This window comes from Peromyscus eremicus, chromosome 8a (genome assembly GCF_949786415.1).
Source record: "Peromyscus eremicus chromosome 8a, PerEre_H2_v1, whole genome shotgun sequence".
NCBI lineage: Eukaryota > Metazoa > Chordata > Mammalia > Rodentia > Cricetidae > Peromyscus > Peromyscus eremicus.
In genome coordinates this window covers 46249417-46263924 of record NC_081423.1, presented here as the reverse complement: position 1 = coordinate 46263924, position 14508 = coordinate 46249417, and the positions used below count along the sequence as shown (strand labels likewise).

General features: G+C 46.9%; 1 protein-coding gene across 4 annotated transcripts in view; it reads right to left on the bottom strand.

Annotated features, from left to right (window-relative positions):
* Cdrt4 (CMT1A duplicated region transcript 4) overlaps nt 1-13712 on the bottom strand; it is a 31340-nt gene extending 17628 nt beyond the window's left edge. The window contains exons 1-2 of one of the 4 annotated variants that reach the window (XR_009380634.1): nt 13514-13712; nt 605-871 (exon numbers count right to left, since the gene is read on the bottom strand). Coding sequence is in view for 2 of the 4 variants with exons in the window: in XM_059270911.1 (XP_059126894.1) it covers nt 605-871; nt 13514-13538 (292 nt within the window). In the remaining 2 variants the exon portion in view is untranslated. The remainder of the gene's footprint in view (nt 1-604; nt 872-13513) is intronic. The other 3 variants (XR_009380635.1, XM_059270911.1, XM_059270912.1) reach the window with 3 other exon arrangements.
* Nucleotides 13713-14508: the final 796 nt, after the last annotated feature.

The following is a 14508-nucleotide window of genomic DNA, read 5'->3' as shown; positions in this document are numbered from 1 at the left end:
CTCACATAGCAGCAGGCCCAGGAACTGGAATGTACTGTAAGTCATTAACATCCCACCAAACGCATTCCTTCCGGATTTACCCTACCCAGGAAAACGCTTCAAAACTCTCTTGTTCTCATTCCCGAATGCCACTCAAAGCAGAAACGCTAACTTTTGCCCTCTAGGGTGGGAAATGCGAAAGGCACTAGCCTAACCAAGCGTGCTGCTACATCCAGACCACACGCCCCTCCCAGGCGCTGATCGGCTTTTCCATCCACCGAGTGGAAATTCTAGACGCAGAAGGTGTCCAGACCAACCCTGCGTTCGCGCCTCTGCCAACGGCCGTAAACCTGTTTCTGTCCCGCTGGAGCTGCAGTATGGAGCCAGAAATCTGGAAGAATTTAACACGTCGTGGGTTCGGTTCAGACACAGGAAAACATTGTTCAAAGTAAACACTGGAATCCCTCCCTCATCATGCAGGAATGTGGAGCCGGCAGAGTCTGAGCTCAGCTGCCTCTCAGAAAAGCCCCCTGCTAAGCCCGGCCCGCGCCCTGCACCAGGCTGCACAGACAGGGGGACCCTCTGCAGTAGCCTCCATGCAACAACGGCAAGCTCCGCCCCTGACCTTGAGAAGCAGAAAGCAATCTTGAGGGGAGAGGGGCTCCTGATGCTGTGGGACTTTCCATTTCCTTCCCTCCAAGAGCTGTGAAAGAGTCACTTTTCCTGAAGAAAGGAGGCTCTGTGGACGCGAAGGAGCTGCCTCCTGCCCGCGTGTGTGTGTGCTCCCTGGACAGGACAGGGCCAACGACATGCGCTCCCCTTTCCCTGCTCCTTAACGAATTCCATTTCTCCAAAGCCCTGAGCCAAGGTGCTCGCCCCGCTTCCGCTGACTCTGGAAAGTGGAAAGAAAGAATTGCTTTATCCAAAGGCTGTAAAATGGATTCCAGAAAGTCGGTTCATGTTTAATCGTTTCTGCCACTCTGTCCCTCGGCCTGAAGTGCTGCCTACATTCCCCTCACATAGATGCACAGGGCTGGAACAAATGGTTGCAAGATTTTTCACAGCCCCAGGAGGAGGCGAAATCCTGAGTGAGGAACAGTTTGAGGGATGCAAGAAGTCTGCGAGTGGCCATCCTTGGGTTTTCAAAGTCTTCAAAAAGCTCAAGTTGAAATTCAAGCCCTGAGGGGCTGGGGATGAAACACTTGGGAGATTAAGACAACGTGGCAGTCAGTTAAGAGGCCAGTCTGGACTACATAGGAAGTTCTGGAAGTAAGGCCCTGTCTCATCAGAAATAATAAGGGAGGAGGCAGGGAAGAGGGAAGAAAAGAGGAGAGCAGAGAAGGAAGAAAAGAAGAAGGAAGGAGAGAAGGGAGAGAGGGAGGGAAGAAGGAAGAGAGAGAGGGAGGGAGGAAGAGAGGGAGGGAGGGAGGGAGGAAGGAAGAAAGGAAGGGAGGAAGGGAGGAAGGAAGGAAATTTTTAATCCCCAATATGAGGTTGTAATGGTTCATGTTTTAACTTGACAGGATCTACAATCACCTAGGAGACATGCCTCTGGCACACCTGTGAGAGATTGCCTAGATTTGTCCAGCCTCAGAACATGCCTGTGAAGTATCCTCTTGATTAGATTAGATTAATTGGGGGTGGGGGTGATATGACACCCGCCCACCCACTGTGGGCAGCTCAGGGGCTGGAGCCTCTGAATGAAAACGAAGGAAGCAAGGTGAACACAGGCACTCATCTGCCTCTGCTTGACTGTGGATTCAATGTGTGTGCATCTGTGCACATGCACAAGTGTGAGAAGAACCAGGTGTGTGTGTGTGTGTGTGTGTGTGTGTGTGTGTGTGTATGGCCATAACTCCCCTGCCGTGATGGACAGTGCTCTGGAACTGGTGTGAGCACAGAACCAGAAACAGACACTCACACCATTGGAATAGAGTCCAGAAATCCACCCACACAGACACAGCTTTTGACTGCCAAAATATACTGGGGGGAAAGGGCAGCCTCTTCAACATACGGTGCTGGGGAACCTGACCATCCACACTCAAAGAATGAAAGTAGATCTGCGTGTGAAAATACATTCAAAAAGCCTTAATGAAGACTTCAAATTACCAGATGGAAACAGTGCTGTAATCCCAGCACTCCTACAGCAAAGTAAAAGGCAGAGATGGAGACTCGTCCAAAGCCCTTGGGCCAGCTAGCCTGGACTACGCAATGGCAAACACCCTATCTCAAACAACGTGGAAGATGAGGGTCAATACCCCAGATTGTCCTTTAATGTCTCACACACACACACACACACACACACACACACACACACACACACACACCCCTAGTTCCACTCACACTTGTGCATATGCACAGATGCACACACACACACACACATATCATACATTGTGCTCACGTGTGCAATGTGTGCATGTAGGCACAAAGGGGATCATAACGGGTCCCTTCCATGAAGGGAAGATGAGATCTTAAGGGCAGGTGGAGAGGAATAAAGGGGCAGAACTGGAAGGAGGTCATTTGAAGGCACAAGATGACTGTTTGCAGGGAGGTAGGGGACCATCAAGACAGAGGACCGGAGATTAATAAGAGCAAAGTGTAGTGTTATCTATAAAATCACATGATCATCACATCGCAGGAAAAGCCTTTGACAAAAATCCAACATGCTTTCGTATTAAAAGTCCTGGAGAGAGTAAGGCTTGTGGGAACATACCTCAACATAACAAAGGCTGTATATGACAAGCCCAGAACCAACATCATTTATATATGGGGAAAAACTCAAAGCAATTCTATTAGAATGGGAATGAGATAGAGCTGTCCACTATCCTCACTCCTTTTCAATGTAGTGCACAAAGTACTAGCTGGGCCAATAAGGCGAGAGAAGGAAAATTAAAGGGATACAAATGGGAAGAGAAGTCAAATCAATTTGCAGAGGATATGATAATGTACATAAGAAGTTGTAAAAAAAAAATTCCAGCAGAAAATTTCTAGAAACAACTATTAATTTCAGCAGAGTGGCAGAACAAAAATCAACTTATAAAAATCAGTAGCTAACCAGGCATGAGCGTGCATATCTTTAATCCCAGCACTCAAAAAACAGTAGAAGGGGAACTCCTTGAGTTTGAGGCCAGCCTGATCTACATAGTGAGTTCCAGGACAACCAGGGCTACAGAGAGTGACCCTAAGAAAAATAATAGCAAAAAAATCAATAGCCTTTCTACACACCAACAATGCACAAGCTGAGTGAGGAGATCATAGACATGCTTCCATTTGCAGACTGAAAGACAATTTGTTAAAAGACAAATAAATATATTGGAATACATCTAATCAAAGCAACAAAAGATCTCTACAATGAAAATTCCAAATTTCTGAAAGAGATTGAAGAAGACATTAGAACATAGAAAAACCTACTACACTCATGAATTGGTAGACTTAATATTGTGAAAATAACCATCCTACCAAAAGCAATTTACACATTCAATGTGATCTCAATCAAAAATCCTCAGACATTCTTCACAGAAATAGAAATAAAAGTCCTTAAAATTTATATGAAACTAGAAAATACCCTAGATAGTTAAAAAACAATCCTTACCAAAAAAGAATAATACTGAAGGAATTACCATTCTAGAGTTTAAGGTATCTTACAAATCTACAGTAATAAAATAGCATGGTACTGACACCCAAACAGGCGTGTATACCAATGGAACAAAACAGAAATCCAAATGAAGTACACATAACTGCAGCTCTCTGAGATTTGGCAAGGATGGAAAAACACACACTGGAGCAAAGACAGCATCTTCGACAAACAGTCCTGGGAAAAGGATGTCCACTTGCAGAAGGATGAAATTAGACCCATATCTATCACACTGCGCAAAAATGAACTCCAAGTAGACCAAAGATCTCAATTTGTAACCGGAGATTCTAGAAAAAAAACATAAGCAGTAACCTACATGACAGAGGTGTAGGAAAGGACTTTCTGAATAGGACATGATTTGCTCAAGAATTAAGGCCAACAGTTGAAAGGTGGGACTTCATAAAACCTAATTGGTCATCCAACATCAAGTGGTCAGCCCGGAAATCATATACACCAAGCAACGCTAAGCGACTCAGCAGTCTGTATTTATATATTTCTGCATCTATACGACAATAATCAAAGAAAAAGAGGCCATCGACTTGAGAGGGAGTGAGGGAGACTTGGGAGGGGTTGAAGGACTAGGACATGAAGAGGAGCTGGAAGAAGGGAACGTGGGAGGGGCTGGAGAGAGGAAAGGGAAGGAGAAAAGTGATGCAATTATGTTTTAATTAAAAATTTTAAATGTCACAATGAAGCCCATCACTTATTATAGTAACTTAAGTTCTTTGTCAATGAAAATGCACATGGCCTGTGTGGGGAGGTCACAGGAGCGAGTGTCTAGATGCTCCAGGACCCAGAGCAGCTGTGCCAAACTATGACATCACTGGGAACTCTTCACTCAGTTTTAGACATTTTCTGCCTCGGTTCAGTCGGCCTTTAGTGGTGATTTCTCAAATTTTATTTTGAAAAGGAGGCAGGAGGCTTTTCTTCACTCTGAGTAGTAAAGCAGATGGGGTTTATTTCGGCTTGTAGCAAACTTGCCCTAGATGCTTTGCTATCCTGTTCCAAGGCAGCGCTGGGAATGGTGTTTGTCCTGCTGCCCTCAAGGATACTCCCTCTCCTCTCCTCTTATTAATTCTTTTTTGTTTTGTTTTGTTTTTTTTGTTTGTTTGTTTGGGGTTTTTTTTTTTTTGTTTTTCGAGACAGGGTTTCTCTGTATAGCTTTGTGCCTTTCTTGGAACTCAATCTGTAGACCAGGCTGGCCTCGAACTCACAGAGATCCGCCTGCCTCTGCCTCCCGAGTGCTGGGATTAAAGGCATGCGCCACCACTGCCTGGCCCTCTTATTAATTCTTGGCATCAAGAAGTGTACAGAAGCAGACCTGTCTAATTGAGTGGTTTCTAAGCACCAGCTGACAATGTAAAACTCCACTCACTCACGACAAATACCGTCTATGATGCTGAGCTCAACCATCTGCTTCACATTCCATGCTCATTGTGGAGCCCATGTGGGCCCCTACTGGGTTTCACCTCCCAGGCTGGTCATCTTGGGATCCAAACTGGCTTCTTCTCCTAGCCCATCTCTACCCTGGGCTTTCCCGTCTGCCCACTCTTCCAGAGGTATGTCTCTGGGCCTCTAGACTAGATCTTCTTTGGACTTCAGGCCCATCCATTTATCCACTTTCCAGACACCTCAAGTGTGTTACGTGTACCTCAGACTTTCCCCCACTCAGCTGAACTCTTGGTAACCCTCATCCCATCACACCACAAAACCAGCTCCTCCTGTGGCTTGCTCTTATTCCACACCACTAATTAGTCAGTTGGTAAAAACCTAGAAGTCTTTTCTCCTTCCCATTCCCCTCAAGACTCAATGTATCAGTAAATCAGCTTGCAAACACAGCCTAAATCCGTTGTTTTATTGATAGTGACAAGTGTTGCTGCTATTAACAGAACAATAGGAATAAGAACACACCATGGTGGCCCCGTTTTTATCTGCATTAGCTTACTGGGTCTTCCCTACAAACTAAGAGTTGAGTGCCAATACGATCCCCTCTTACAGATGATAAAGTTGAGGCAGAGAAAAGTTCAGTGACTTGCTCGAAGCCTATTACGATGGAACCAAGACTCAAATCCAAATAGCTGGCACCAAGAGCGTGTGGCCAAACACGTGTTCCCACTATTGCCTCAGTGTCCACCCAGGTAGTCCACAGCCCCCAAACTGGCTTCCTCCTTTCGGGTCTTTCCCCCATGGAGCATATTTTATACACTCAGCAGCCAGAGTGACCTTTCAAAAACAGGCACCAGTGTGTGTGTGTGTGTGTGTGTGTGTGTGTGTGTGTGTGTGTGTGTGTGGTGTGATTCCTCAACCTACATATCTTGACCCAGGAACCTCCCCAGGACGCTTAGGAGTGGAGCTCCAAACTCCATCCATGACTGCCTCTGTTCACGCTTCTCAGGTCTTCCACTCATCCTCCGCCAACTCACCAAACCCTGCGAATTTCAATGTGGCTAGTTAGGGTCATTCAGCTCACTACCACTATCCTGTCACCTCATGTTATTGTCGTACAGTGCATATCACTGTGTTTGGATGGGTTTTTTTCTGTTTTACTTTTACTTATGCATAAGTGTGTCTGGGTGAGTGTATGCCACGTGGATGCAGGTACCCACAGAGGTCAGAAGAGGGCATCAGATCCCCTGGAGTTGGAGTTAGAAGCGATTGAGAGCCACCAGACAAGGGAGGCAGAAGGAGACATAAGGCTTCGTGAAGGCATCGAGGACTGACTCCTCACACAGCCAAGGAAGTTAAAAGGCCTCCTGGGGTAGATAACTTACGCTCATGTCATTGTAACAGATGTTCTGGCGCACACCTGACCAGTCTCCGAGACAAACGTGACCAGTGATCTGCTTCCTTAGTGTTGGTACCACCTTGAACACCTGTGAGGATACAGGCTGCTGGGTCCCCAGGATCTCTGATTCAGTAGATCTGGGGCAAAGCCAAGAATTCTCAGGTGAAAACCAGTGTCATTGGTCTAAGCCCTTGAGAACCCGCCCCCCCAAACACTCCATTTCCTCACTCCAGAACACCAAAAGGCAGCTGAGCACAGCTCCAGGGTCAGGGTGCCATTTGCTCCGAGGATACGAGGGGACAGCACCGAGAAGAGACACACAAGAGGAGAATCCTTGAAGGAACAGGTGCATGATTTACTTCTGAATGATGAACAGGTGTGACTGAGAAAAAGCAAGAAAAAAAAAACAATGAAAAGGCTGAAGAAAAGGACAGAGCAGTGAGCTCAAAAGTGACAGCCCACACATGGGGCGCCCCTGTGCTGTGGGAGAGGGCTATGCTAAGAAGTGGGGTGTAAACAGTGAAAGTCAACTCTGAAGGGTCTCAGGGTGTTGGACTTCTGTGCTGTGTGTTTCCTCTGCTTAGAACAGTAATTCTCAACCTTCCTAATCCCACAACTTTTTAATACAGTTCCTCATGTTGTGGGGACCCCCCAACCACAAGATTATTTTCATTGCTACTTCGTAACTGTAATCTTGCTACTGTTATGAACCACAATAAATATCAATATTCAGAATATCTAATATGTGACCCCCATGAATGGATCGTTTGATACCCCCCAAAGGGTCATGACCCACAGGTTGAGAACCAATGGCCTAGACCATTCACACTCAAGAATTCTGTCTGTATCTTGCAGGCATTGTGGAGACTGCTGAACGAATTTAAGTAGGGACTAACATTATCAGCTCTCTTTAGAAAAATTTTTGTCGTAGAGACCTATAGCTGTCTATCCATCTAAGAGGAGCATCTGCCTCCTGAACTCCACCAGTATCTTACTGGGAAACTAAGAGTTGTTTCCCAGCACACCCCTTTCTCCTTTCCTTTTAACCAACTAGAGCTTTTGTGTCGAGTTCTCCCTCCGTGTAGACTCATCTCAATAAAATCTTTAACCTTTAGTGTTTCTTTCTCTATTCATAGGTTAGAAGCAAAGGAATTCCAGGTCCCCAACAGATCACAGAGACACACAAGGTAAGGGGACTGAACTCTCAAGTTATCTTGTGGCAGTCCATCACAAAGCATCCAGCTGAATTTGAGGGTGAGAAATAAATTTCTCTTACATTAAGTCCCTGGGGGTCTGGGAAGTTTTCACAGCACCTTTGGAGGGTTTCTGAGGTCTAATTAAAATCAATGCAATCTCAACTTAGTAAAACTGAGACTTCAGCAAGGCTAGAAGGGCAGTTGCTGAAAAGCTACTTCCCAACAAGGGCAAGAGACTGAGAAGGGTGGGCACAAAGTGTGATCACAATTAACCATGAAGGGAAAGAAGAGTAAGAGGTCTGGGAAGGCCTCGGGTCTCTGACTTAGATGATGGAATAAGTATCAGAAAAGGTGGGTTCAAAGACAGGATGCTAAGGTACTATTGGGCATTATAGAATATCCAAGTAGCAACCCCTAGTGGGCAGGTGTCCTGGGATAGTGGTCATAGTCCCAGACATAGAAACTTGGTAGAAATCAAAGACCATCCTATCTCTTGTTTTCATAGGATGAGTATGGCAGAGGGATCAGAAGTGAATGTTGGTTAGGTGGACGAAGAGAAATCTAAAGAAGGATGGAGTGGGGCCCACCACAGACGTAGGGCTTCTCACGAAGCCCAGCAAAAGTGGTGCACGAGGGGGTGGATGCTAAAGGCCACTGTCTGTCAAGAAACCCAAAGATAGACGTGTCACGGAAGCTGATGACAGATCATCCATGGAGAGCACTGCTAGAAAAAGTGAGGGCATTCCACAAATGACCCAAGCCAGAAGGTGGTGGAGCTCAGGGAAGCTGAGGTCACAAAGACGCTGAGTGGGAATCCAGACGCTGATGAGGACCTGTGCCTCATCTCATTCAGATTCACTACAAGTCACATTGTTTAGACAGAGAGACGGGCTTCAGGAGAAAACGAGTCCCTCCCTTCAAGTGCTACATTTAGTAAGTGATAAGATTAAAGCTTAGACCCAAGACAATCTGATTCTAAACTGGTGTTTTCACCTTGCACACTGTGACTGTCTGTGTAGAAATCCAAAATAATCTATGAATGGAATTGCCTGGTTCAGCAAGGCTAGCAGACACAAGGTTCACATACCTAAAAATGCTTGAATTTTTTCCAATTTCCACCAACAAAAAGAAAATAAAATTTCTAAAAAGAAATTCAATGATAGTGTGGCATTCAAAAACTGGACTAAAACTGAAACTGAATTAAAAACAAGAACAAAAAATTAAGAACTCAATGGAGAGATGTACCGTGTTCATTTCAAAAACACAACAGTAAATACAAAACAATGTCATTTCTCCTACATGGGGCCCATAGACTCAGTGCAAGCCCAGCCAAAATCATACCTGGCTTACTTTTCTTTTTGGAGAAACTGACAAATTAATTTAGACTTCTTATGGCCATAGCAAAGGGTGAGATTAGGAAGGTAATGGGGGGTCGGGGGCTGAGTGAACTTGTTCGTGGCTTTCAAACTCTGCTCTAAGGCTGGGGTAATTAGATACTGAGGTATCAGAACATAAAAATAGACAGAGGTCACTGAACAGAGAGCCCAGAAGATGCCAGCTCTAAAGGTACCTCAGAGCTGTGGACACAGGCTCACACTGCCAAGAAATGCTGTTACATCACTTGACCATCAATATGAAAATGCGTTAAACACCTGTCCGAGCTTCTTCTGCTGTTTCGTTCTCCTAGACTTAAGATACAGGTTAACCCCAACTCAGTAACAGTAGATGAGCCTCTGAGGAAGCCAAGGAACACTTTAGGAGTCAGTTCTCCCCTCTGCCATATGGGTCCCAGAGATCATACTCAAGTCACCGGGCTCAGCAACAGGTGCTTCCGCCTTCTAAGCCGTCTTGCTGGCCCAAATATTTAATTTAAAATGTTTTCCTTTTCAAAATGTGAGGGTGGCAGAGTAGGTGGGAAGAGTGGAGCGGACAGAATAGAACCAAAGTTGCTAAGAGGAGAGACATGAAAGAGTGTATAGAAAAGCTACTGTGATGTGGGACCCACAACCATTGCAGAGCGTCAGGACAGAGTTACAGGGTTGGGGTGGGAGTTAGTGTGGTTGGCTAGCCTTATTAGCATGTCTGAGGTCCTGGGATGGAGGGGAGGGAGAAGATCAGGAATGGCCACAGAGGAGGAGGATCCAGGTTGAGGGAAGGTCCTTTGTGGGCGTGACTACAAAGATTCCAGATGGACCATAGGTACCTGCCGACGCAAGGATGCGGACCACAATGTGGAAAGTGCCTCCGAGGCCTAAAGCATATTTCTGCACCCCGAACAAAGTCATTCTTTTCCATGTTCCTAAAGACCTCACAACTACAAAGGTAAAGCAAACATTTATTTTAGAAATAAACAATAAAACTGAGAATCTGAGTAGGCAAATATTTTGCAAGCATGGGCCCAGCCGGCAGTACATTCCTGCTGTCTGGCTTCCACTAGGCACTTGCTAGAACTTGGCCCTGCTTCTCTCCAGGCTCAGTGACTTCCTGGTACATTCCGCTCAGCCTCGCCCTGTAAGTTCTCCAGCTGTCTCCTCCGCAGTGACCGCCCCGTGCCACTAGTGACTTCAGCCCTTCTGAAGCCATGATGCCCGTTCCACCTTGAAATGCCTCCTTCCCACCCCTGGCATCTGTGTCCTGCCTCCCTTCCCAAACTGTTCTTCTGTCAGAGGGGGCATATGAGTGGCCTGAGGACAGTCAGGACCGGGAAGCATCAGAAGGACTGGTGTCCAGCTGGGGGGTGGGAGCCAGAGCAAAGTCTAGGCTGAGATGCCAAGTTGGCTGGCTTGATCAGCTAGGGTACAAGCGGAGGAGGACAGGACAAGCCATATTTCCAGCTTAAATATGCCCAAGTCAGAGGTCAGAGCACAGGATATCAAGACATGGCACAGAAGCTCTCTGCTGAGATATTGGTATCAGATGGTGCTGGGTTCGAGTCCGATTCTAGTATTCACCAGCTGTATGACCTTAGGCAAGGCCCTGTCCTCTCTGGCCTCACTCTTTTCTAGTGATATGCCTGTGAGCTTCGGGATAGGCATAAAATAGAGATGGAATGGGGGAGGTGAGGGTGTGGTGAAGGTCCCAGGCCAGGCAAGCCTACAGGTTTAAGATGGTTAATCCTCTATGTCCCAGACAGCTCTTGAGCCTTTCAAAGGGAGAAGCCACCTCCTGGCCTAAGCTTGGTTCTTGTTACCCAAAAGGAAATGAGCATTCACACCTGTGCTCTGAGCGATCAGTCTCTTGAAAGACTGACCGCTTCTCTAAGCAGTTTCTGTCCCTTCCTGAGCTTTGGGATAATGGGAGTTCTCCTGAGTGGCAATCCTATAGCTTATGGGAATAGCTGACTATGGTTGAAGAACAGGTCCTGGGTAGAGGAGGAGCTACCAGCATCCATCTTCTATGTCCTTTCCCTGCTCTCTTGACTCAGGATCCTCAACTTCTCACAGCACCCTGCCTCCTGGTTTTCTCAACAACATTTCTGTCCCTCTCCACTGTGCCCCTCCTTTCTACTCAGACATCCCCAAGTGTCACCTCTAAAACATCCTCCAAGCCTTCCTTCCATGTTTTCCCCTGTTCTCTGTCCCAAGCCCACTAGTGGGTGGCTAAACCATCTGCTAGCTTTCCCCACAGCCACCAAGGTTCCATGCCGGCTGTCCATCCTCAGGGCACGGCTGATAGGCTTCTCCTTAAACAGAGAGCACAGACAGCCACTGAGGGCCCTGGAAAGTGCAGAAGGGAGCCAACTTCCCATCCCAGGCACAGGTCTGGGATCCCAACTACAGTATGAGTTTAAGGATACTTATCTAACTTAGTGAAACTGTGGAAAACAGAAGGTAAAGGTGAACTGAGGATTCAGCTCAGAGAGAGAGCACTTTCCTTGCAGAACTATTTTGAAAAAGTGCACATGGGCACACACAGGCATACCAGCATACACACCAACAGCCTGATACACACGAACATGGACACATATCTAGAAATATGCAACACACACACAGATACAGAACAGAAATATGTACAGACAGACCCCAACATGCACCACACACGTACACACATACAGACAAGCAGAGAACTCCCATATTCACACACACACACACACACACACACACACACACACACATGCACACACACACACACACACGAGGCAGGAACCCCAGGAACATCCACTAAGGCCACAACCCCAGATATTGGCAGGACAGAAAAAAGAACGACCTCAGAATCGCTGCCCTTGGGGAGAGGCAGGTCTCACAGGATCTGTAGATTGATGTGTTTAAGAAGAAAGGCCTTTCCCTGCCCAGCACAGGTCCCAGAACAGGAGGCTTAGCACTCACCAATGGTCTAAGCACCTGGATGGTCCCTCGGCATTACATCTCCAGGCAAGAAGAGGGAAGCAGGGGCTGCAGGATTTGTTTACCCCAGGCCAGTTAGGGGCATCTCCCTGAGAAGCTGCAGCATCTGAATTTGAACTCAGAGCTCTGACTTCCTGGGCTCTTGGCCAGCTCTGCTTCCCACTCTTCTCACACTAACTCAGCACAGCTCAAGTGCACACACACAGAAGCTGTTGACCTGGAGAGGTGGTTCTGGGGGAGGCTCTGGACCCCTTAAACACTGCCCTGAGGTAGGCTGCAAGGCCCTGCCTTCACCTAACCCAAGGCAGGTCTCCTCATCTGCACAGATGGAAGTCTTTTCTCCTTCATCTTTCCTTATCCTGATCTACAAATTAAGGTACCTCGTTGATCATAAGGTTTCTCACTCATTTTTTCCATTTGATTTATCATTGCTTTTTAATCCTTGCTTTGAGTTATTTCTAAATAAGCAACCTGAATATTAATTATTCCTTTGAAGAAACTCTCTTGGATGTGTGGCTGGATCTTAATTTTTCCTATGGAGTCTTTATCTTGAGGGTAGGGTTAGGGGATTAGACAGTGTTCCCCATTATGTAGCTCATACTGGCCTCAAACTCTTGCTATGTAGCTCTGGCTGACCTTGAACTTACCATGTTGATAAGACTGGCCTCAAATTCATGGCAATCCTCCTGCTTCAACCTCCAGAGTGTTGGGTTTACAGATGTACACCACCATGTCTAGTTTTACAGATACTTAGTAATAAAGGCATGAACCAGGTCTGGCTGGACACTTTTTTTTTGGGGGGGGGGGTCTATATTTTGTCAAGACTCAGTCACGCACCTGTGGGGACATCAGAGTAGATGCCCCTCCAAGTAACAAAGTGTAATGATGTATCAGTGTAAATGTACAGATGTAAAGACAGATGTGTATGTGTATGAAAGTATCATAAACCCATCTCTTTGTATTCTAGCCAAAGACTAAAATGAGTAGAAAAAATAAAACATTTTTTAAATGATAGAAGCCCCCCGCCTCCGCCCCTCCAGGAGCCATGCACACATACGATTTTATGTGCTTTGGTTTGGTTTGTACTTACGTTTACATGCAGTTGTTGACCCTGACTATATAGGACAGCCACGTGAACCTTTTGTTTTTGAAACTAGGTCTGCTATGTAGCCCTGACTGGCCTAGAACTCAGTATGTAGATCAGACGGCTTCAAACTGAGAGATCTGCTGCCTTTGCCTCCAAGTGCTGGGATCAAAGGCGTGTGCACCACACCTGGCTCTCATTTGGCACTTTTTATAAACTTCCAGCCTCGGGTCTCTGCAACAGTCAGAATCCTGAGGACAGGGTCAGACTTTAAACATCAGTATATGTTGGCTAGACGTCTCAGTGGTGACAGGTGATGTGGACTGTGAACTGGAGAAGGTAAGGAATGCTGAGAACTGGACACTCCTTTCACCAAGTGGCAGAACTGTCCTTCTGAAAAGGGCATGACCCATAGAATCTGGATATGTGCCTAGCCTTCTCTCTTAGTCAACACAAGTGTCTGGTTTAGGAGGAGGGCCCGGTCAATGGTACCTGAGAGGTCCCTGAAATTCCACATCCTCGTCTTGATATCTTGGCTGCTTCTTGGCCCAGGGATTATTCTTTGTCTCCTGTTGTCCCCTGAACACTAGATCCCAGGTCCCCTGCTGTCCTCTGTCTGTTGCAGCCAGCCATGATCTTGCTGCTGGCCTGAGGTGGTCTAGTAGCCGGTCATCCAAAAGGAGGAGAGGCATTGTGACATCGACAGTTGCCATGCTTCCTGCCCTGAACCTTATGCCTTTCCTCGGGGTCCGGCTGGCTGCAGATGGTCATTAAAGGTGAGTGTTAGGGTAACCATCCCTGTCCTAGACAGGAAGTCTGAAGCCAGGCACGCTGTAAACGACCTCATTTAGGATGTCCAGACTCAGAGAATGAGGAAGACACCGGCTTTCATCTCACTTCCAACAAGCAGATACTCTGAACCAGACCGGACCAGTTCCAAAGAGAAGCGAGCTCAAGAGTCCACTTCCTCTGTGCTAGGATCACCTAGAAAGCCAGTAAGGATGCACACGGCTGACTCAGACCTGGGGTGGAAACAAAGAGCTGGCCCGTTAAGGTACTCTGAGAGCAGCTGTAGAGAGATTTCCATCTTCAAAGTCTTTGGACAGCACTTGAGAGAGAGACTGGCCTGCTCTGCAGTTACTCCTCTGCCCCAGTCACGATTCCGCTGAAGGTTTCTCACTGGGAAACATTCTTGTTCATCCTTCCCACTGCTCTCAGGCCAGTCCTCAACTTGTCCAGAAGGAGGATGGAGCTGCCCTTCGAGACTCAAACAAGCACTTGATCTACCATCAAAGCAACTACCTGGCCTTCCTCACAGTCCCCAGGATTCTCCAGCGCCAGCGTCTGCAACCAAAGCCCGTGCAGACCTCTCACTGTTCTGCTTGCATGTCTGGACTCTTAGCTCTCTCTAGACTCCAGTCCTTCCTCAGTGCCTTCTCATTTGGCAGCTCCTGGGTCAGTTACACCATGGATTCACTGAGCGCTCT